This window comes from Periplaneta americana, chromosome 9 (genome assembly GCF_040183065.1).
Source record: "Periplaneta americana isolate PAMFEO1 chromosome 9, P.americana_PAMFEO1_priV1, whole genome shotgun sequence".
NCBI lineage: Eukaryota > Metazoa > Arthropoda > Insecta > Blattodea > Blattidae > Periplaneta > Periplaneta americana.
The window spans coordinates 54,358,461-54,383,810 of record NC_091125.1 but is presented as its reverse complement, the minus strand read 5'-3'; the positions used below and the strand labels follow the sequence as shown (position 1 = coordinate 54,383,810).

The 25,350-nt window shown below is 36.4% G+C and overlaps 1 protein-coding gene across 3 annotated transcripts in view; it reads right to left on the bottom strand.

Annotated features, from left to right (window-relative positions):
* Imp (IGF-II mRNA-binding protein) overlaps positions 1–25,350 on the bottom strand; it is a 345,234-nt gene that overhangs the window by 161,132 nt on the left and 158,752 nt on the right. Inside the window, exon 1 of one of the 3 annotated variants that reach the window (XM_069834738.1) lies at positions 23,736–24,168. The exons of the other annotated variants lie outside the window; for them this stretch is intronic. Within the exon in view, the coding sequence (XP_069690839.1) occupies positions 23,736–23,833 (98 nt within the window). The 5' untranslated portion in view covers positions 23,834–24,168. Of the gene's footprint in view, positions 1–23,735; positions 24,169–25,350 lie in introns of those variants that run through there. 3 annotated transcript variants of the gene reach the window in all.

Sequence of the window (25,350 nt, the reverse complement as noted above, 5' to 3'; positions counted from 1 at the left end):
CAGCATGTCAATGCACGCCCTCGCACGAGTTTGGGAACCCCATAAGTAGTCTAACAGATTTATCCCACCCACCGTACAGCCCTGTCCTAGCTCCCTTAGATTTTCATTTTTTCAGTCAGCTGAAAATTGCTGTTAGTGTTACGAGATTTGAGAACGATGACGGCGAGATTAGGACCGTGAGATTGTGGCTGCATGAAAGCAGAGTGGTACAGACAAGACATACATATACTCGTTTCTCGTAGCTGCAAGGCCATACTAGTGACAGGGATTGTGTATTGAAAAATCGTGTCAAAAAGACATCGCTTTATATGATTATATAATTTCCTAGACGACAGAAAAAATATTTGCTAAGAGAGAAAAATTTGGTATGTTACTTTCCGAGCAATCCACATAAAACAAAGTAATTGTAAGAGAAGAAACAATACTAATAATATCGGTGCAACAGCCACTTGCTTGGTGATCACAGGAAAAGTAGGATTATTTTTTTTTTGTAGTCAGAAAAGATGGTCCATACTGCATCCCAAGAGCCACTTGCTTGGTGATTACAGGAAAAGTAGGATTATTTTTTTTTGTAGTCAGAAAAGATGGTCCATACTGCATCCCAAGGGAAATGCTATAGGTCTATTGGCTGGAAAGGACGTGCACTTGTTTATGGAGCTGTAACATAAGGTTGGTTATTCCACAACTGATCAATTTATACAATGAGAAACGCAGGCACTTAGCCGATACCTATAATTGTCGCTACTTTTCAACATTAATTTCAATCTAGACTTCCCAATACTTGAAGATGAGTCTCTTGCATACAGTTCTAATAAGCTAACTATTCGGCAAACGATTCGTCCAATATGAATTAAATCATTGTTAATTTCTTGTTAAAATTTGTATCCGCAACTCCGTGACAGAATTTCTTACTAACGTGCAACCACTAAAGCTTCTATAGGCCTCATGTGTACCGCAAGAGTCTCAAAGTACGACTTTCTAGAAGAAGAGACGAACAGATTACAATGATGATCGTGACAGAATAATAATACAATATTATGTAAACTGATACTATTACTCATTTTTCATTAACGATTTTCGGTCGTAACATAAATGAGTCAATCTTACTGTTCCGATGACCTCATCACTACGAACGTCTATCAATAATTCATAAATCAAGACATGCCGATGCAACGAACAAAAGAGTTATATCTAGATCATAGAAATACGCAGTAATTATTGCATCATGATAAACTCCATACACTCAATAGTGCTAAATTTAATATTTCCATTCTATTTTAAAATGTATTTTGGAATAAAAAAAAACCTGCTGTCAAACATACGCAAAACGACATTAATTTGAAGGCTCATAAAAGGAATCGCTAGAGATTTATCGTTAAAATTCCTTTCTTATATGTAGATAAATCCGAAGCATTTAACCAATTATGTAAAGCTAATATGCACCAAAGGATTTTTTTAATATTTTATGGCCATCGATTCATAACACAAAGAAATACAATTATTTTATATGTGTCTCAAGAAAAAGAATGAATTTGTGTTCTGGATTGCAGATAATACGTATGTATTATTTATAATCCCGAAGACATAAGCTTTATTTTATAAACTGCACGCATTAAAACACATATGTATACTGTATGCCGATGTGGAATTAATTTCACAAAAATCCACATAAAACAACTCTATATTGGCATTCCTAATAGTATTCTATTTACTAAAATCAACATTTAAAACTGATGCTGAGGTAAATTGTAATAGAAATGACTAATTAGGCTGTGTGAAAATTCATACCGATCATGCTTCAGTTGTTCACATTACCTAAGCTTTCACAAATTACTGGTTGCACTATCTATTATCCTCTTTCACCTGCTCATTCTGGACTTGAACAAATCCGCAACGAAAAGTACAAGAGAACATTAAATACATTTTTAGCAACATATTTCATTCAATAACAACTCGGCCGTCTCAAAGTTATTCTACACAATACAAAAAAAAAAATATACACACACGCGCGCGCGCGCGTCCGGTTATTCTAGACGTGGAGTGTCACGTTTATTTCAAATTAAAACATGTTAATTTTATATTGTAATTATTAAATCCCACGTGCATCATTCGCGGATAAATTGATTTGTACATACTAAAACCGAATAAAAGTAGCCTTATAGTTTAGAAGAAACCATTTCTTACAGACGGATAGATTGCCCAATACATCCTTTTCGTATCCAAGGACGTTAAGAAAGCGAAAAATCTCGAAAAAGATTTTTGTAGCAACACAATCTTTCTTTATATCTCCTATAATAATAAGAAAGCTTTTCACCAAAAGACAAATGTCACAAAATCAAGAACACCGTCCTCAACATAGAGAGAACATGTTACATCATCTGCTCTTTGGACGACGATTATCAAGTGACTCACTCGAGTGAGTAAGGTCAGGAGCAAATGGAATGCTTCCATCGCCGGCAGATTTCATCATTTTGGCACCGATGAGCTGTCATGTTACACTGCATGCTGCGAAAGCGGAGCTACCACACTTGGATTATGAATTCACTTATCAATACGCTCTCAATTATCGGGCACACACCTGTTTCTAAGTGTCCAGGTGTAACACAACGCTATACCAGAGAATACACAAACATCTGCAACACTATCATGGTAAGATACATCTTAATCATTGTAAATGACACAGCACTATGTGAAAACCCTACGAACTTTCTCCATTCATTTTGTACGTCATTTCAAAACAAACCTATAGAATCAGTTTCGATATCAAAGCTGTCATGCAATAATTTTAAAATGTTCCTTGTTTGTCCAGACAATACATAAACTAAAGAATCGTCGAGTATTATCCGTAAAACTTACCAAGGCTTATAGCAACCGAGTTCTGTCTTGCATGCGTAATCGTAAGATTACGACAAAACAATTAATATGTACGAAATACACATACAAGGAAAGAAATGCGACCAATTATTAATGTGGACAAAATCGGAATACAACTCAATATCATAAACCGCAAATCTGGTTTCGAAGCAATTCTGTAAAACAGACCAAACTATCGTCATAGATACAAATAGACCAAAGAAAATACGGTAATAAAATATGAAATCGATCAAGAAAAATGGTAATAAAATATGAACTATGAGCAGACTAAATCTTATCCGTTAACAAGCACAACAAAGACGAACAAGGACTAGTTCCTTTACGAACTGTCATTTTCTGGCAGCCAGAGACCTATTCCGAAATAACGCTGGACACAGCTTCCATGCCACAGGGATTTACTTGTATATAATAAAATGCCCACATATGAAAATAAAATCGGACGTGACTGCCAAAAATACAAATATATCAATACACAATTTAGAACAGCAAAGAAACATAGGTAGGTGAAAGGGGAACAAAGCAATCGAATTCTTCGTCATGTTTTCCTACTGTATTTTAGAGAAAGGAATAGTCTATTACAACAGTTATAGTGACCATTCTGATCTTTTTTAGTGTGCTGTGTTCTAAAGGCCTTTATCGGTAAGTTTCTCCCCCCCCCTGTAAATGCACCAGAAAGAACAGAGAGAGAGCAACGTGGCCTGGAATAAGCTCATATGTCTATCAGTATCATCTGTGGGCTAACAAGAGTATTCGACACTTAAATTAGCCAGAATACATACCAATAGTATTGTTTAACAAGCAAGACACATCATAAACAAGTTCTCTAAGGAATCTTTTAATGTTTAATTCTCAACATTTGGTTGCATTTGGGACAACTCTACGAAGACCTCAAATTAAACAATTTTAGTATTACCCATGCCTTCACTCTTTATATTAAAATGAATACAGTTTTAACGTTAGATTAACATACAGATGAGGAGGCGAGACCTAGCATGCGAGCTCTGCGAGAGGGGAAAGAGAGTTTGTTTCATGATGGTCAATATTATACCTACCTTCCCCCTCCATACCCATTGGTAATATAGCCACGGCACATGATGAGATCACAGCACAGGTCTTCCCCGCTCTACTGTGCTTTCGTATCTTTATTATTTAATAGTAGGCTATATTACGCCACTCAAAATAATAACCTCATTTCCAAAAAAAAAAAAATTATACATCATTATACTTAAGCGAGTATGGCGCAACCAATTTACAAAATATATCGACTACATTAGTTTTTACAGTACTGACAGTGATTGGCTCTACGACCCTGGAAAGAATCGGGGTGACAGTACTGTGACCTCCACTACTCAACTGTTGGGTGGGGAAGTAAAAGAAAACTTCACCCATTAATATTTGAGGATAAAAATTCGCTCCGGCGCCGGGAATCGAGCCAGGGTCCTTGGTTCTACGTACCAAGCGCTCTGACCACTGAACTACGCCGAATTAAATCCACAGCACCGGATCGAACTCTCCTCCTTCAATGTTTCCCTTTTGTGGTCAGAGCTCTTGGTACGTAGAACCAAGGATCCGGGTTCGATCCCCGGCGTCGGAGCGAATTTTTCTCCTCAAATATTAATGGATAATCTTGCTTAGGATAGGGACCGATGGCGGGCTTATGTGAGGGCGGCAATGAACCTCCGGATTCCTTAAAAGTTGTAAGTAAGTAAGTAAGTAACGCTGGTATTGCAAAGTCTTGCAACATTTGAAAATATCGCTGCCCGGTTACCGTCACTGTTTTTGTTTATATATTATCAATTTCTTCACAGAAGTACGGTCCTATTATGAAATGTGACTTAAAACCACACCAGAAAGTAACCTTGATATCATGTAATCCTTGCTGTATAATTGTGTTCGGATTATCTTCTGCCCATATCCTGCAAATTATGAGTATTAACACCTCCGTTCAATTCGAAATGTGCCTCATCCGTCCATTTCTCAATCAATGTAGGCCCTAACGTTCGAAATCTTCTCGATGCATATGCATATTGTCTACTGCAATCGTAATAGCACTGGAGGAGGCAAATTGGAACTAGTGAAGGTAAAACCATTGTAAAGTTATGAAAATTTACTCTCCTACAACTGCCGTCTGTATTCTGAACAATAATTATTGTTTATACAAGCGAGACACAGTTACCATTGCAACGAAACATGCATCGATAAAAAAAAAAAACCAACAATTCTAAACAGTAATGTACTTATATGAAACCAAACTGCTGATATGTACAGAAGATACAGCTGTTTCAAAATGGGAACTTACTTTTGAAAAACCTTACATATGACTTTAGACCGAATTTGCCAATTTAGCCATGTTGATACTTTTTACCGGGTATATTGATGAGGAATCCGTAGAAGAGTAATTAATTATTATTCTGCAGACCTTAAAATAGAAAGACAACTACCGGAAAATAAGTTGACAGATGAACACTTCGCAGAAATGCAATAGAATGAACTCGCTGTGTAGGCATTGTACAGATGGTACAAAGTCTATGACTTGTGCTGACTTGTCTATGACTTGTGTTGAATTTTTTGCCAGAATGAAATCAGTAGCGATAATAGTATATTACGATACAAGGTTGGGAATGCTTTTTACATGAGCGAGGAAAAGTTTGAAAAACGAGCAGAGTGACTTTTTCGATTTCCGAGATTTTGTAATGCACTTGACAAACGTGTGTTGTACAGTATTTTTGCACGATAGTATATTTTGAAAATAATAAACATCTTAATATACAGTACGTACATTACCCTATGAATAGCTAACTAAAGATTAGCAGTCTGGCCAAGGTACAAACTTCATCATGAACTCCAATGTGAAGGAGTAAAAAAATCATTCTGGTACTTGTAACATTTCGTGTTCAATTGTAATAATTTTTATTTCTTTTTCTTAAGTGAATTTTGAATTGTTTAAATAAAGTTCAGTACATTTCAAATGCAGCGATTTCTTTCGTATAATTTATATTAATTAACACTGCCTTTTGCATATGAATTTTGCATGCATTGTAGAATTGTAGCATACATAGAAGGCAGTGGTTTTCATTACAACTCTAGAGCAGTTATGAATAATATTTAAACATACTTATGTAGGTTGGCAACTCTGAATTCAGTAAAATCAACTTTTAATCGCGGCCGTTTGCTGTAACGACGAGAAAGCACACTATCGTGCAAAAACGTTTGTTGAATACATTGCTGCATTCATAGGCAAAATCTTGTTTTCCGAAGGCATGCCCGAAGGATTGAAAATTATGCTACATTATACAATTGAAATATTTAATTTCATTAAGCCCCGCCTACAAATTCCAGAATTTTACAACACCCCGTGAGGAAATGGAACGCATAATGTTTGTCTCACATTGAAATTAAGTAGTTATCTCAGGTAGAACTCTTACAAGATTGTATGAACTTCAACATGAAATTGAGGGGCTGGGTGCAAGAAGGGCATTTTAGAGGATGTGCCTTTTTGAGTAAAACGCTTTATTGTGTTCTCTGATCTGTTATGCATATGATCACCAAGTTGTAGTTCAATACTGTGATGATAGAGGTCAGGAGTACCCAAAATGTAAAGGCGTGCATAGATAACATTATTACTGTTTGAATTTTCAACATCAATTTTCTCAAAACTTGTATTTGAGAGAAGTGCCTTTCTTTCACCCAACTCCTGAATTTTAGTGTTTCTTACCAACTATTCCTTTCACAAAGCTAAATGCGTGCAAGATCAAAACGCGGTTCGTCTTTGTGATAAACGGCAGACATTTACTATATAAGAAAAGTTTATACCTTTCTCTTCTGGTAGTCAAATATTAAGGTGTAAACTATACTGTTCAAGACCGTATCAAATCATTAATATAAATATTAACATTTCGGAAACGTAATTAATTAGCAACCAAATTGACCGTTTTCTATAGACGAAAACAATTGAAGAGAAAAACCTTCACATAATATTTACCTGCAATCTAATTATAATAAATGAATAAAAAAATTCCTTCTAAGAGACAATAGTTCTGGAATACTCCACAGCAAACGTGACTGAAATAGCAGCTCTCTCAAATTTTGACCGACTTCAATTACAGAAAAGTTATAAATCTTTGCCATTAATAAGTTTCTGATTCCAGTTTTCAGTGTTAGGTATACGCCATTACAAATTTGTCACCGTTATTTACCTTCTGTGGTTCCTGCTTTCGAACTTTTTGTCATCCAAAGCAAGCGCATCCTTCACACTGAAATCACGCAAAGAGGTAAGTAATAACTCTTCATAACATTTCGTAGGTTAAGACAGAGGTATAAAATTTCGAAACTACGCAGTAACATAAACCCGCATGCAATTTTGTGATTACAGAAAGTATTTGAGCACCGTAAAACTGAGCAACTTTGCACCATGAGTGTAACTTTGCACTACCAACACTTTTTGAATTATACCTGTCATTTTATACATCTATACATCTAGCTCTTTTTCAAGTCGGTGATTCGAACTACCATCTGGTGCAAGTTAAGTTTCCAGTCGTTTATTTGCCCATCATTTACGGAATGAATTGTTGAAATGATGAACATTTTGTATTGTTACTGAAACTTTCGAATCATATATTGAAAAAAGGTAAGTTTTAACAATAAATTTATATTAATTTCTGTACTTAAGGGTTTGGTTTGCATATTGAAAAACGTTAAAATAATTATCCACACGGATTAAATGAGTGCAATGCAGAAATCTTACAACTTACTCTGGAATACAACTTTGCACCGCGATCTTTTAAGTGGCATTTACAACACACATTGTGTATCAGTGAACCACATTCATAGTCAGCTGTAGTATGAATCAGAATAAAATAGCTTTAGAATACGCATTTTTAGTAGTTAGGCTACTAAGGCATTATATTATTCAATTCCATTAAGCATTACTCCATGTCTCATTTGAAGAACTACAGGAGAGACATCAAGCAAAATAGAAGCAGAAGAAGGCGGCGCTCTTAAAAAGTCAGCAAAGAGGAAGAATGTTACAGCAAATCAGTTCTCTGATAGTGAATCTGATATAGCTAGATGTAATTTTGGATGGTGGAACTGACGTCAGCATTGTGCCTTCTAAGTGTAAAAGCCGACCAAGTGCTGAAATCTGAACCCGAAGTGTCAAACAGGGGATACTTTAATATTCCACAGATTTCAAAATATTTAAACTGATTAAAAAGCGGGAACTATAGGCTATATGGCGATGTAACAATGTTCTAATTGTATCAATATTGTTAGAATTCATTATACTATTGTGCTAATAAACATGATCTCTATGATGTGAAAGTTGAACTATAAGTAGTGTTGTAATTTTGCATCAGTTGAGTGTAATAGGGAAATATAGCAAGAAGAATCGTTTGGTGCAAAGATGTCCCACATTTATATACAACATAGCACCACTTTTGAAAAATTTTTTTCTTAATGTATTTATTGTTCCCAAGATCTGAATTTAGAATAAATGTTTGGTTCCTAATCATAGTATTGACATATATATTTTCTAAGAAACACGGATAATTTTTTGTCGAGTTATTCTAAGTCTCTTAAGAAAACCTTAAACTGTGGTGCAAAGTTGTCCACTTTTACGGTAATGTTAAAACAGTAATAATTTTCAGTGCCACTTTAAATTTCAAACACGTGAAATGTGAAATTCTTATTAAAATAAGAAAATATACCTCGTGCATTATTCTGCTTATTTGATTTGTTCTAATTTGAAAAAAATAAATTAACAACTTCAACTTTTTTGTTGTTTTATTTATACATGCTAGGTCACATCGAGTGTGTATGTGATCTTTGGGTATATCAGTAGGCCGTGAACTATTGAGATTCTGTTTCAATTGTTATCCTATATGGCTTGTATTCATTTTAACTATATCCAATTTTGAACGCTTATTATGATTATGGTGATTAAGGCGGTGATGAATCGCAGCATGTAAATTTCCAATCCGACATTTGCCTTTATGACTGAGGGAAACCATGAAAAACCCTCAGTCAGATTGGTCAGGCACAAGGTTTGAACCCGCGACTTCCCGAGTGCGAGTCTAGTGCGTTACCTCTGAGCCTTCTCGCTCTGTCACTATAACTAAAATACATACATAAATTCAATATTTTCAGTGTTACTACATTATTTCGATGGTGTTGGAATAAAGGGACTTAAGTCATTTGGTGCAAATTGAGATTTGTTCCCCAGGTGTGGGCCTATACACGATTTAAATTCTACAAGTGGCTATGCACTTATTTTATGACTTATCACCCTTTACCCGAACATCATCGATTTGTAGTGGGTATCTCAAATATGAGCTAACTTACCGTAAGTATAGTAACTTTAGGTGAACAATTTTTTTCAAAACCTGTCGTAAAATAAGCTCCATTTCATGATAAATGTACCAGAACTGTTAAAATAGTTTGCATTTATGCTAATAACAGCATCTCCTAAAAATGAATATAATTATGTGCTTGGCTATGCATACTTAAAAGGGGACAATCAACTTTATGAAAGGTTTCGCGAGCTGAGAGTTGGGAACCACTGTATTACAAGAAGTTAATCATAAAGAACAAATTTGATGTTTTTATAGTAGGAAAAATTCCTACTGCCGAAAGTATTGGACCTTCTTCCCTGTCACTTATATTCACAGTGCATTTCGTACTTCAAAATCTTATTATTTCTAGTACATTTAACTAAGTTATCAAGAGGTCAATGAAGTACTGTAGTCATTTAGAAAGAAAGCTCTGACACATTAAGTTAAAATAAAAAAAAACTCTATACCTAAGCATTCACACACACACACACACACACATACACACACACACACACACACACACACACACCTGTAAATAAGCACAATATCCGGCACACCTACATTATGAGAACCGAAACACAAGTCACTCTACTTCTCCTTCTCATTGTGTTACTGACTAGACTAAATAAATAATTCAATATCTAATTAACGTAAGTGAATCCAAACCTTACTTCAAGATGAAACTTGCGATGAACAACATTATTAAGGTGCGAGACGAAAATAAACACGATTTCTAAATCAACAATACGTGCCACTGCGATAAAACATTGCAATTTTACATTCTATTTAAGAGAGTAAATAAACTAATAATTTAATCTTCTTGTTTTGAACACAGGCAAGTCTTCTACATAGACATAGACATGTTTAATAAACGCTGTATTAGGTCAGTGAACTGAAACAGCATTTCCAAAATACAATAACAAAACATATTATTTATGCAAATAGAATATTACAAATTAGATAAATCTGTCAAGAAAGTGGACAAAGTCAGCCTACCATTATGCGTGAGAAGCAGATAAAAAGTTTCTTCTTAGTCCACCGTTATTATACTATTTCGAAGTATTTTGTGTTTCAAATCACGAGGATTTGAGGCGTTCAGAGCTAAAGTGAATCAAGTCCATTAGACGTAGTTTTGAGATAGTAGGACTTAGAAAGTTAACTTGCTCTAGTGGATTATCTAATTTGACTAGCAATAATTTTATTCCTCCATTCTCAAATTCTAGATTTATAAAATATAAACAATTGTGATGTTAATTGATGCAACGCTTTAGTGACTTGGTCCACTATGGCTCAGAACATCGTGAACAAATAATCTAAGCCATAAGTGACTGGTGTCACCTATCGGCGAATGCTTGGAATTAAGACTTGATCCATTACTGCTCGGAAAAGATCCAACTACAGATAATCAGAAAATGAATTAAACTCTATTTATAAAAATTTGTGACTTGATCCACTCTAGCTCTGAACGCCTCATATATTTTACGGAAGTCACAAAAATGTCAGAAAAATTGGTATTATTATAAGACATATTTTCCTATTATAATAGCAGATAAGTGAACCAAAGCTCTTAAGCAATGCAAAGAATAGAAAAAAACAGACTAATTTCATTAGGCCTACATAAATACAGTAGAAAAACGTTTAAAAACCACTTTTAGTTACATCAAAAATAACAAGAAACGGGTCTATATAAGCCGTTCAGAGCAGAAGTGGTGTAAGTCAAAAATGGGTAATGAGGGTTAAAGCAAACATTCTGTAAAATACAGCGCAAAGTAGCAATTAATATTCGATTTATTTAAACTATTAGTAGTAAGTGGATAGCAAAAAGGCCATATTAATTGCTACTTTGCGCTGTATTTTACAGAATTTTTACTTTAAACCTCATTACCCAATTTTGACTTACACCACTTTCGCTCTGAACGGCTCATATATGAGGACTGTTTGAAAGGTACAAAGCCTGACATAGAAAATAAACTAGGATTATTTTGAAACAATATTTGTCAACATAATCCTCCGAGATTCATACATTTGTTCCCCCGGTGCTGCAATGCTGCTATATCCTCCTTGTACAGATTCCTCGAGGTCTACAGAAAAAAAGTCTTCGGCTGCTACGATAACTTCATTTGACGAACATTTCTTCCAGCCAAGTAACTTTTGAGCTTTTGAGAAGAGAGTCTAAGGGTGCAAGGTGTGGTGAGTGTGGGGGTGGGATGTCTGCGGCGACGATTCGAATAGTAGTTCATGTAGTTTAGCAACACTGCAAACGTGTCAGCAGGTGCACTGTCGTGATGAAACAACACTTTCTTCTTGGCCATACCCAGTTTCTTCTCGCGAATTTTTCCTTTTAGTTCCTGCAGAAGATTTGAATAATATTCTCCCCTTTGCTAGATGGTCCCTTTAGGATCCCAGGACACGGACGCCATTACTTTCCCAGCCGATTGAATAGCTTTTACTTTCTTTGAGGCGGAGAATCAATGTACCTCCATTGTTTCGACTGTAGTATTGCCTCTGATATGTTTCAGGTTTACCAGTGGCCACAAGCCACCTCAAAAATCGGACGTATTTTTCTCGAATCGAGTCACACAATCCCTCGAAATATGACATCGAATGTGTTTTTGTTCCTGTGTTAACAAACACGGAATCACCTTGCGGAGATCTTGGACATGCCCAAGACATTGACTAAGATTGGTGCATCTGTTCAGTTGAGATACACGTCACGTCGCTAATTTCCCGCATCAGTCAACGGTCATTCAACACCATATCGTGGATTTTTTCTACTTTGTTGCTGCTACTATATGTCCACTGCGGGGGTCGTCTTGCACACTCTTTCGACCATGTTTAAATACTGTCGTCCATTTTTTCCAGAGTCAAAAACGCTGGAGCGGATTCCCCCAGCGTAGCATCCATGTCTGCTTTAATTTCTGTTTCTCATTCCCCTTTTTACGAAATATTTAATGGCAGTACGAAGCTCGGTATTTTCCATTTTTGCCAATCTGTTCGACGCACTAACTTCAAAAAAATTAAACTACACAAAAGTAGTCACCAGAAAATTATGATGTTTTTGTACTACTGAACTAATGTAAAATGGCCGCTAACAATGGCGGGATTGTTGACATGTTTTCAATGCCACGTGTCAGGTCACGAACTTTTCAAATGTACCGTAAAGCTTGACCACATCTCGAACACAAGGGTCATTCTTCACAGATTTCGTATAATTCAGAATACATTGTTCATCTCTGACAGGTTGCGCACTTCCAGGAGACACCATCTTTGATAAGGTGACCACCTATGCACAATTCAGGACACAATGTTCATATCTAATAGGTTGAGCACAACAAAGGCTAACTGTTCATCATTGATATGGTACGTACATTCAGGAAAACACACTACTGTATTTATCTTTGACAGGCTGCATACATCCAGGACATGTTCTTTGAAGGATGCGCATATCAATTAACCTTGATCATCTTTGGAGGGGTGCGCACTTTCAAGAAAAACTGTTTATCATGAACACAGACACCGGTCATCTGAACGAATGTGCACAATGCAGAACACACTTTCATTTTTATACGGGGCGCACATCAAAAATAATTTTTGCTATGGCATGCACATCAAGGATACATTGTTCATATTTGTATAGGTACACATAGAAACATGTTAAAATCTCATGTTTAATCTCTCATTATGTACTTACAGTACGAACTTCATTGGGTGGGCACATCTAAGACATCTTTCGATAGCTTACAGTACGCACATCTAGAACACAATATTTATCTATAAGAAGGCACGTACCTATAGGAACACTGTTAATTTCTGACATGGCACGTACATACAGAATTGACTAACCTCCGACAGAGGTCGCCCATTAAGAACAAACTCTTCACCTTTGACAGAGTGCACACAACCAGGACACACTATTAATCCTAGATAAAGCGAGTAACTTCAGGACACAACGTTCAATATGACAGGGTAAGCATAATCTCGCCCACTTGAATTTCGACTCTAACTAACCTCTGTAGTTGAAAGCGATGTCTAATAAATTACTAATATTAATTAATTGATAGTGTGTCTTAGATGCTGTCCATTTCTCCATGTGCATTCTCGTCCGCCCTCCCCTTATGATGCAGCCACTTGGGAAAGAGGGAGTAGACAGAATCGGGTAAACAATTCTCAGACAACTTCTTTCAACAAAAGGGATTAGAAAAAAAATAATTTCACTCAATTTTTTAATTATATAATAAATGCGATATTTTGTGTGCATTTAATTAGTATACTTAAAACAATGGTAATTATGTGTCAACATAGTAAATGTGTGTTGTAATGACATCCAAGAGCATTTGCAGCCGATTTCTTAAGTTCTATAAATTTCTCTTTTGATGTGGATCAATGCTGTCCAAACTACAATTTTTCAATTCTTCAATACTGCGTGGATTATCTCCGTAGTCTATACGAAATTCTTTAAGAAAACTCCAAAGAAGTTATCGCCAATACGGACTGAGATCGGAGGAATGTAGTGCCAACAACCAACCATAACCGAATCGTTTCAGAAACCGAACAGAAAACAGTGTTTAAAATGTCCATTGAAAGAATTCGGGATTAAGTCATCAAGCCAAGTTTGTAAAGCATCATCGTTATCAAAGGAGGTGCCTTGAAGACTGTTGAATAGAGAGCGGAAAGGGTAAAAATGTGAGGGCGTAAGATCAGGAGAATATGGGGGATATGGAATCACATCCAACCAAGTGCCTGGATAGCTACTTTCGCCATGTTAACGGAGTGCGGACGTGCATTATGGTGCAGTCTTTCCGCTCGTTTATGTTCAATTGCAGTCGCAAGGCGTCTGAGTTGCTGACAATAAATGTCTACAGTTATGGTTACATAACTGGGAAGCAATTATAAATATATGTCGAAAGTGTTATTTTTTCCACTTGACACTTCTTCTCTAGCCCACAAATAGCACAACACTATAAATGACAAACGATAAACAATCTCTTATCAACGCAGTGATGTGATGAACAAAAATGCTAAGAATTTATGTATCAACCTATATTGTGACAGAGTAAGATTGTGATTGATACTGCGTGGGTGAACTTACATGTATAGGCTCGGCGTTATTTTGACCAGTAACACTTCATGACCCTCTTGTCACCACGGGTCATAAACTTTTATTGGACAAAATAATGCCGAGCCTACAAGTGAGTTCGCCCACGCAGTGTCAATCACAACCTTACATATCTCACAGTATAATACTTCATCTTACCGACAATGAACGTCTTCTCAATACGTTATCTGTGTTTTGAAGCTTTTCACTAATATGTTTACCTATAGCAAACCTGCTCTGTGTTTCTCAGCATTCGAATTTCACTCTAAATTAACAATGCATTCTAATACACGTGCTAGAAAAAAACACTTCCCAATATTAACATATTGTTGCAATATGTAAGCAATATTTATCAGTGCTTCATTCTTGAACCAAAATTACATTTTTTTTTTTCAAGTTTAATGATCGATCATATACACTACTGTCTGTAAAAAGTGTAACATTATGAAGGAAGTAGATAGGCATGTGAACATTATACTAAATATAACGCAGAGCATGACAAACAAGTGATTAGAATTTCAAAATGAATTTGCATCCCTGAACCCAGCAGTGCCCTCTGAACTGTCGTGGTAGGTACATAAATAGAAAGCTGTTGTGGAGCAAGACGAGCAGTTTAGTCATTATGCCTCCTTGTGCTAAAAGGGCGCAGTATAAACAAACAACAGAGTTTGAACGGGGACGAATGATTCGCCTGCTTGAAGGTGGATTTTCGTATCGCGATATTGCTACTCGTGTGGAACATCATGCCACTTGAGTGATGCGAGTGTGGAAGTAGTGCACCGAGAGAATCGGACACATGGAAAATCACGCAGTGGATCACGATCTGTGACATCACTGAATGACAGACATCTCGTCCGCATGGTAGTGACTGATCGTTCAGCTTCATCACAAGTGCTAGCACAACGGTGGAGGATTGTAAGAGTAGTAGCATTATCTGCTTCCACTATTCGACGTCTCCTTCGCAGAGGGCTGGTTGCACGCACTCCTTTTGTGGAGGATTCCCTTGGCCCTAGACCAGGCGTTCTGAACCTGGTGCTCGCGAGCACCATTTTTAATGGTATTTGGTGCTCTTGTCATGCGAGTAAAAAAGTGCTCGCGAGCACCAACGTTCCGGAAGCGATTTTTCTTCAATTCAAAATTCGTTGTATTTGCCGGAACAAATAGTGCTCCCATCCGTCCATTATAATATCTTAGGAAAATTACAGCAATCTCGTATTTCATAGTGTAGAATGCCTTTCAATTTAGTGTGGACTTAATCAGAAAAATCAATATTATTCACGAGAATACTATGACTCCTCTTGCTGATATCCAGTCCTTAGCGCTGAAATATTTATTTTAAAAGGAGAAATTCACATCCTTTGGGGAATAGTTAATAAATAAAATGACCCAAAATACTGCTAAGTTTTTCTCTCAATGTTCGGCGTTCGGGACAAACTACCTATGTGAAAAAAAAAAACTTTCACTTATGAAATACCTCAAGAACAAAACAAGATCACGAATGATTACTAAGTCACATATGCAGGACTGTTTATTTGTAGATTTCTCCTTGGATATAACTGAAATTCTTAGCAACATTCAAGTTCAAGGATATCATTAGCCAGATGAGTTGCTTCGAAATATATGTTTATTTATTTTATGTATATATAGGCCTATTAAACCTATTCGATTTCATGGCGCTCGCTCACTTAGTATTGCGGTGCTCTCAAAACTTCAAAAGGTTGAGAACCTCTGCCCTATACCATCGACGTCTAGGGCTACAATGGGCTCGTGAACTCAGAGTGGCGTGCAGATTTGTAACACGTGGTGTTTTCGGACGAATCCCGTTTCAACTTGGTCTACAATGATGGTCGTATACGCATTAGAAGATATCGTAGTCAACGGTATCATCCAGACTGCATTGTCCAGCGTCATACTGGCCGAACGCCAGGCGTGATGGTGTGAGGCGCCATTGGGTATCATTCACGATCTCCGTTGCTACGTATTGAGGGTAAACTCAACAGCAACCGGAACATCGAGGATGTTGTAGAGGCAGAAGTCATACCCTTCCCACAACGCACTTCTGACGCTATATTCCAGCAAGACATTGTCCGATCACATGTTGCAGGAATGTTCAAGCTCTCTTCAATGCACAGCACATTCAGCTTCTTCAGTGGCCTGACCGTTCGCCAGACATGGCGCCTATTGAAGAAGTAATATGATATGTCGACAAATAGTTCGTCAACATCCAGCAGCCAGCTGCCATGAACTGTGGGCACGTACAGTATACAGGCAGCCTAGCAGGCCATTCCCCAAGCAGAGATCCAAGGCCTCTTTGATCCAATGCCACGACGTATAGCAACTCTGATTGCAGCTCGTGGAGGTTTCACAAAATACTGTTGTACTCATGTGTATTTGTTTGAAACGTTAATCATTTGCGTACATCAATAGGCTATTAATAATATGTAAAATAAATTTGATTCAGTTCTCACGATTCCATCACGGCGTTGCAATTTTCACAGACAGTAGTGCATTAGATTGTTGCGTAAGTTCGTAGCGTTTTTGTTTCGCGTGTTAGTACTCCGGTTGCTACGGGTTTATTTATCGGTCTTTTTTATTTGAAGTTCAATTGTTGTGCTTGAGTTTACAACCTAAGTTTTCATTTTTGCAGATAGTGAGTGGAGCCGTGGACGCTAGAAAATGAAGTGTCAAGTGAGAAAGTGGAACATTTCCGACATATTCTTCTTTTTGAGTTCAATAGAGGGGCGAAAGTAGCGGAGGCTGCTAGAAACATTTGCGCCGTGTATGGGGACAATGCTATTGGAGAGAGAACGGCAAGAAAATAGTTTTCTCGTTTTAAGGAGAGTCATTAGTTACACTCCACGTTCAGAAAGACCTTCGGGATTTGAAGAAAACCGTTTAAACACATTAATCCACAACGATCCACGTCGGTGTACCAACGAACTGGCAAATGTGATGGACTGTGACCATTCCACCATCGTGTGACATTTGCATTCAATGGGCAAGGTTAAAAAATCAGGTGTATAGGTACCGCATGCTCTAAGCCAAAACCACAAAAATCAGCGGGTGGCCATATGTCCAACTTTGTTTGCTCATCGATTGGCCGTATCGTTACAATATCGTTACTGGTGACGAGAAATGGTGTCTTTATGCTAACACAAGGAAAAGAAATGGTTGAACCCGAACAAAAAAGTAATTCCCCGTGCAAAGGCCAGCGCGCATCCACAAAAGATAATGAATGTTATGCATCTGGTGAAACTGCGAGGGCGTGCATATTAGATTCAACAGCTTCCCCGAAGTGTAACCATCACTGCCGACATTTATTGCCATCAACTGAGACTTCTTGCACAAGCAAACCAACAAAAACGATCAACAAAACTGCGTGAAATGATGTTACTCCCCGATAACGTCCATCCGCACTCTGGTAACCTGACACAAAACACTATCCAGGAGGTGGGTTGAGAAGTAATTCCGCATCCACCTTATTTACCTGATCTTGCGCCCTCAGATTTTCACCTTATCCGCTTTCTAGCTAACAACCTTCAAGGAACTTCCTTTCAGGAAGAAAATGCGCTCTGAACATGGCTTGACGATTTCTTTAACTCACAACCACGCGATTTCTACAAGCGTGGAATAGAAAAACTACTCCAGCGTTGGCAGACTGTTGTAAATAGTGAAGGAGAATATATTGTTGGTGATTAACATCTCTCTTAAGTGTATCTGATGTGTTTAATATACTTATGAAAAAATACTACGAACTTATGCACCAACCAAAAACAGACTTCTATAGTTCTGGAATAAATTCAATGAAAATTAGAGAGCCTTTTCTTTTTGGCCCTGTACAATACGGAGCGTAAGAAAAGTATGCAATAGTCTATGCACTGATTGTGACAAAAACATGCCACACTGTGTTAATTTTACATATTTGGAATAAGCATATTTGAATTCTAAAAAGGAACATTTTGTCGGGGTGCATCAATTCGAAAGAGAAAAAGTTTAAATATTAGATGTATGTATTTCTTTGTATGTGTTTGGCTGGAAATTACTAATACAACTAACGTAAAAAAAAACTTTACACTCTTTTCTAGAAATGACCAAGCCAAACGATGTCAATTTCTAAAATGAGCAGAAACGCCGAATTGCTGAAGCCTGATGTTCTTCAAAAAGGCACCGGTAAAGAATTGTGTGCAAGCTGAGATCAAGTAATCAAACAAAGGCTGTAGATATTAATTAATTTTTTAATGAAATATAGAATAATTTTCCTCTTTCCCGACAAATGTGCCCACACATCGATTTTCTAAAAGCGCTGCATATGTGCTTGTGCCATTCAATAAGGGTTGTCAACACAAAAGTATAGGCAGGCAGTTCTGACAATAAAATTGACGCTGCCATTTAAGAACACAAAACCTCATCATAAACATGATTTGCTTCACAAAATATATGAAATTTTAATTTATCTTCGCAATGTTTCACAGAACAAATTCCTTCTGACAAACTTTCTCTGTGCGTTAATTCTTGCAAAAGATGGATTTCGTATAAATTCCTGTTATTTCTGTGATTTCAACAACTTCCATAATGATGCATGAACTGTATCCAAGTTCCATCTGTCTTGTAAATTTAAGCAAATCTCCAATGGATATCATATCAATGGTTAAGAATGCAAAGGTTGTATGTCCATAAAAGACAATTTGTGAGAAATAGCAAAATATGTTTGAGAGCAGTCAATCATAGAATTTTACCCTGTTGTCATAATCGTTATGGCATTTCCTTCAAGGGCATACCACGTTTGTCCAGAATGAAGATTACACCAAGACAAATCACTCAGTACTATCAACACTTTTTTACATAAAATCTTTCTGCGTTTAGCCATTGATATCAAAGATATTTTCGCCTCTTGTAATGTCTTTCGTCTTCCAGATTTTGACTTATGCTTTGGCTCGTTTTTTATTTATTTTTTCAATTCTTTTCGCAACTGTTCTGGTATGTTGCTGCCTCACTCTTTCCCCATAATCAACTACCATTATGAATTTTTGTCTATATCATGCAGTGAGGAAAACGATGATGAACGATTTTCAGCTCAGGAATAGAATAGTTTTGCTACTGACATATTTTGGATACTATTCGTTTTTCTTATATTAAGGCAGGGGAAATAAACTTATTACATTTAAAAGAATATTCAGTGAAATGAATGAGATATTTATGTTTCAATGTTTGTAATTTCATGGAGATTTTCAAGTGGATGCTGGTGAATATATGCTGTTATGAAAAACGTTGTCACATCTTGTAGGTATATGTTAAAATTTTCTTTTCTAACATACTGGCATAAAAATAACTTATTTCCAATAACATTTTATAGTAAAACTAAAAATTATAAAGCTGCAAGTAATATTCCAAACTTGTTATAGTATGTAGACGTATTTTATATACTTAATACTTAACATTGTTAAAAAAATGATTTCAGGTTTTGAAACACAAATATGATCATGGATGGTTTGCTTATAAGCTATTCAAAGTTCATAAGTGAAAAAATCCCAAACAATGAATCAGTCAAGACACAATAACGAGTAAAATTACAGAATGTAGTTCTGGAGTTCATTCGTTCATGTAACATTCAGAAGACATTTATATTGTGACAGTAATTATAATAGAATTAACAAAAAGCATTTTTCAGAAAGAAAAATATTCTTAAAGTCTAGCGAAATATTAACTGGAGAATCTTGACAAATCTATTTGGTACTGACCAACAGCTTAAAAAGATTTGTAAGAGATACGTATAATCAAATTTGTGATAGGCCTATTCAGATGCTCAGAAGAAGAGTAAGGACGAACATATTACCTCATTCCTTTTGTGGAACTACATAATTACAGAGTGCAACTCAAATTTGGTACAACTTTATTAAACATTCGATGAAGGCGAAACTAGCCTAATAGGATAAAGAAAATAACGATAATTGAAAATGTTCTTAATTTCCAAAACAATACTGTTACCAAAAAATAGTCCTCCACATTCAACCAATGATCAAGAATTTCAGTGGCTCACAGAATAGATATGGTTCACATTCGCTCATTTCAACGGTATTTCTAGTGTAGAATTTTTAGTCGGTTTATTTAACGAGACTGTATCATGTCGTTGTTCCTGCAATAACTCCTATGTGCAAAATATAAAATTGTTCAGTAGGAAGGAAAACACATATTTTATTCATTCTATGACAGTAGCACATAGGAGACTGTGAATTCTTACATTTTCGAAATAATTACATATAGGAGGTTTTATTATTTGCTGTATCACTATTTAAGTTATTTAACAGCAAAAATCTGAAAATCGATAAATATGTCACATAGGAGTTATTCCAGGAACAACGACGATGTACTAGGTTATTTAGCGTCGATAGAATTAGTGACAGTGACATGGCATTTGGCGAGATGATATCAACGATTCTATGGGATTACCCAACATTCATCTTACAGTTGCGAAAAACCGAACCACGTAATCAAACCAAGTGGAACTTAAACCACGTCCGAGCTTCTCTGTCATTTATAGTGTAATTTGCTGAATGTATGTTCTGTAAAAAAAAAAGTCATTGCCGAGCCGATTATTCTCTAAATAAATTACGCAGAGCACAACAATTCATATTGAAAATAATAAAAATGCTAAGCGAAATCGTCAGCTACACTCATAATTACGAATTTTAATTTTTCACCATTTTTCAAGTTGCTTTCCGTGGTATTTTGTATTATGTCACGCAACCAAGACAATATCAACCTGCAAATCTTTCCAATACAACAGTAAAATTTACCACATACCAGGTAATTAATTTTCAGCGCAGCAGTCGGTTTTTCACAAAAGAGACTGCACTTCGATCCCACTGTGATTATTTATTTTACTTTTCTCTAAGTTTCTTCCAACATCATTGTTGTTATGCCTTCACCTCACGAAGTCTGAAGTAACGGTAATTACTAGTGACAACTAGGCAACTTCTATGCGCATAATTGTAAGCCTATATAGGAGTAAATTTTTAAATAATTATATAAGGTTTAAAATCTCCAAGCATCCGTACAAATTTATTAAATTACAAATAAGCTATAATTAAAAATCGCTACTCAAACTATCATACCTTTCCTAAAGCACATATGCAAAAGGTCGCAAATTTATTGCTTTTGTATATGTTGTTGATTATTTTTTTTTAATTATAGTTTATTTTTACGGCATAGGATATATTTATGTTTAATCAAGTCCTTGAATGTTGGAAAAATGTTTATCATAATTATCATCATCCTGTCGTAAATATTTACTATGAATGGGCATTTGTGCGATTTAATTATTATTTCGTATTTTTAAATTCAGAAAAATCGGTTCTTTGGGGGAAAACTGAACGAAATATGCATGCGACAAATGGTCTACTTAATATACAGCAGAGTTAAATATTGTCACGTTGCCTGTATTAGAACAATTAAAGATGTTATTTGGAAGTTAGCACCTATTTGGATGTGCCCCAACCCCACTTTTGCACTTGAGTTATCACTTGACACTTCACTCAATAAATATCTACATTAAATAAGGCAAAGTCAGATAAAAAAACACAAAACTTAAAATAAAAGATACAAAACTGCTGTAAATACAGTACTAAACATGAATAATAAAACTATAGAACGTCGAAAACAAAACTTGTGATCTGAACTTGCTACATATTACTACATTTAAAGTTCTGGTGTCAAACTACGAACTGATGCAACTTAACACAACCGAGGAAATAAACTTATTACATTTAAAAGAATATTCAGTGAAATGAATGAGATATTTATGTTTCGGTTGTGTTAAGTTGCATCAGTTCAGGTTAGGTTACGTTAAGAATGGGCACGATTTTATTAGGATAGAATTTATTTGACAAGCTAAATGTGTATTTTATCGTCACGTAATATTAATCCAAATCAATAGGCTATAGCGGTATGTTTCATGATAAGGCTATTCATGTTTCATTTAACCATTAAGTTATTTCAAATAGCTATGTGCTCTGTGATTCACTCAATGGCAAAGAGTTAGGAAAATGATGTTTAAAAAAGACAAAAAAAACGTATGTGGACAAAATGGACAAAACAGTTATGTGAAGACATCTATTTTGACCAGACACTTCTTAAGATTATGGATGGCTATTTAAAAAAAATTCTTTTCAATTATAATTCTGAATAAAAATTTCCACATGTCTCTGCATAACTTTCCTCAAACGAATACATCACCACTGACGTCTCAAGTTTCCGACGTTCTCAGTTTTAGCCTATTACTCTTCATGTCCAGTACTGTTGAATGTAGTTGTGGTTGTACACATCTCAAAGTGCAGACCGTCACTTAATTTTCTGCAATAGGACAAAGTTTAATACCGGTTTTTTTTCTAGCATTAAAATATATTAAATATACTTTTCACACCATTCCAAAGTGTACTATCATGATCCCCGCTGATCACAAGACCAGAGTCTGTGTGTTATTATTATTAAAGAGCTATATGTTAAGATTATGATTATGCGTGTGTTAGTATGTGCTAGTATTGTTAAATAGCCTTAAGTTAAAATTAAGATTAATTAATTATTGATGGTAAGATAGGAAAAAGAAAACAGAACAAAAAAAATAAAATAAAATAAAATGATCGGGTTGCAGCAAAGGTGGATTTTTGGAGAACGTAAACAAACAGAAAACTATGTAAACAGAACATATTAAAAGTAAAACTACAGAAACAGAAATAACTAAATAATTCACACACTACAACTTATGGACGACTAGACAAAACAAATAATGAACAGGATTCCACTGGACTAAAGATAAGGACTAAGACCAAAAACAAGGTGGGGGGGGGGGGAAAAGTGAATTTACAACGCTATGAAAGACCGCAATTTGAAACAATCTAGGAAGACAATGTTCGAACGAGTCGAAAAGCATGAAGGGCTCCTAATATATCTAAGCAAATTTACGAAGTACGGAACCTATTTTTTTTATCTCTTACGAAATGGATTAGGCCTTGAATATATGTAGAAAACCTAGAAATTAATCAAATTATTACGAAACAACGTTTTAGACATATCTACAATAAATTTTAGTATAACTTCCCCCGGGACGAAAATCTTCTTATCAGCAGTTTGTATTTGAAAAAAAAAAAATCACAATTAGACGGCATAAACTAACTTTTTAAATAACTGAAGTCCTAATGTTTCCACTCAACAATACGACAAAGTATAAACAAAACACAGTAAACATTCACCACTCCCTACACTACGTGCAAGGAACCGGTTGTTGACACGGATTCGATAAGAACCGAGATGAACGGAACGGTACCAGGTGCCAGAAAAATACTACGGTCTCCATTATCTATTCTGTCATTACGCAAATACAAATAGGTAAACAACTCTTTACAGTGGAGAAGATGCGTGCGAGGTTACGCCCCTGATGTTACCTCATTTCGGGTCCACCGCCGTTCTTGGCATCATCGCTACTATCCACGTCCGGTGAGAGGGTCATGCTGGAAGGTGCGTAGCCTTCTTCAAACTCCATGAATTCACACAAGTCACACTAATCTTATAATAAAAAAAGATACTGTTTCACTTCACTGCACTCGATCACCCCAACCTGATTGATTTCTGAATGCATCCCACAAAAGTGGTGACGTCACACTTTCCAGATTTACTGACGTCAGTGCAAGAACAAAATTATCGGTAAACCACCACGTCCGTAAAAAACTGATGAAAATATAGCGGTGTCGGTCGTTCGTCAAGAAGCCACTTTCACTGGAACGACTAGTCAGCACAAAAACATCGACCGGTTGCCACGCATGTCGCGACGATGTCCCTGTAGCAACGCTCACCGCCAGAGAGGCAAGCTGCCTCTAGTCCATTGCAGCTATACACGAGATCCCCACCACCGAGGAATTCCCCCACCCAGAAGAGGAGCGTACTACTCCTTCGTCCTATGGCTGGACGACGATCCCCACCACGCACACATCACGGGCAGCCTCCTCACAAAATGTTTGGTCCAGAAGGGGAGGGAAGGGCGGACCAATATCACCCAGATCGTGCTGCCATCTCGCGGCAAAATGTTAATATAATCCGTGGCCGCCATGACAGGCTGCTCGAGGGGAGGAGACGGATAAGAGTCAACTGCACTTCAGGCTCGGTATTGTGACCTTATTGCAAGGTGCAGTTGAGGAAGAAGACATGATTAAAAAAAAGTCTCCATTATAAACAACTTACGCACACCTTTCACAGTTTCGACGAATGAGGCAGTTACCTACTGCAGTCACGAAAAATATTTATGCTAGCGAGACTAATATTTTTCAGAAAGAAATTCCAAGGGAGTTGTGATGGTACATGCTGGGCCAGATAAGAAAGAAAGCCACCGTTATATAGGTCTACATAACTCAATCGCAGTTTTCTTACGACAGTAGGAAGAAGCAACTGTATATCAAAATCAGGATTCTTTTAACTTCCACGGCAAACCTACGCGTACTCTACAATTTCACTCAATGGTGCTAAACAAGACAATGAACAGATCTATATCTTTTGCACCCACATGGAGATGTATCCAACACTACTTCTAACACGGAAGACACGTTACGCCCGTTCTAGACCACAGTTTTTTTTTTTTTTTTTTTTTTTTTTTTTTTTGTGGATGGGACAGATGTGTGTAGGTGACAACACCAACACGGAATGTATAAAGTGTAGTAATATTTATTCAGTACGATAATTTCAAAGAGATAGATAGATAGATAGATTTAACATCCTGAAATGTACACACTTAACCCTTCAGTACTCGCGTGGATTACAATAGTAATCCACTGATATTTAATCCTCTATTACGTCACTGCCTGCAGCACTGCGTAGTTGAGCGTCAATGCAATTTCTCGTCACAGTCTAAGTGAGGCATTACTGGTGTTTAGACGTATTTGTCGCAACCCTTTGGAAAGTTATACGAAGTTTTATAAAGTGATGCACAATTTTTCCGAGTGGATTACCATTGTAATCCACGCGAGTACTGACGTCAGTTTTTTGTTCAGGTAAGTGAAATAGTTTTTA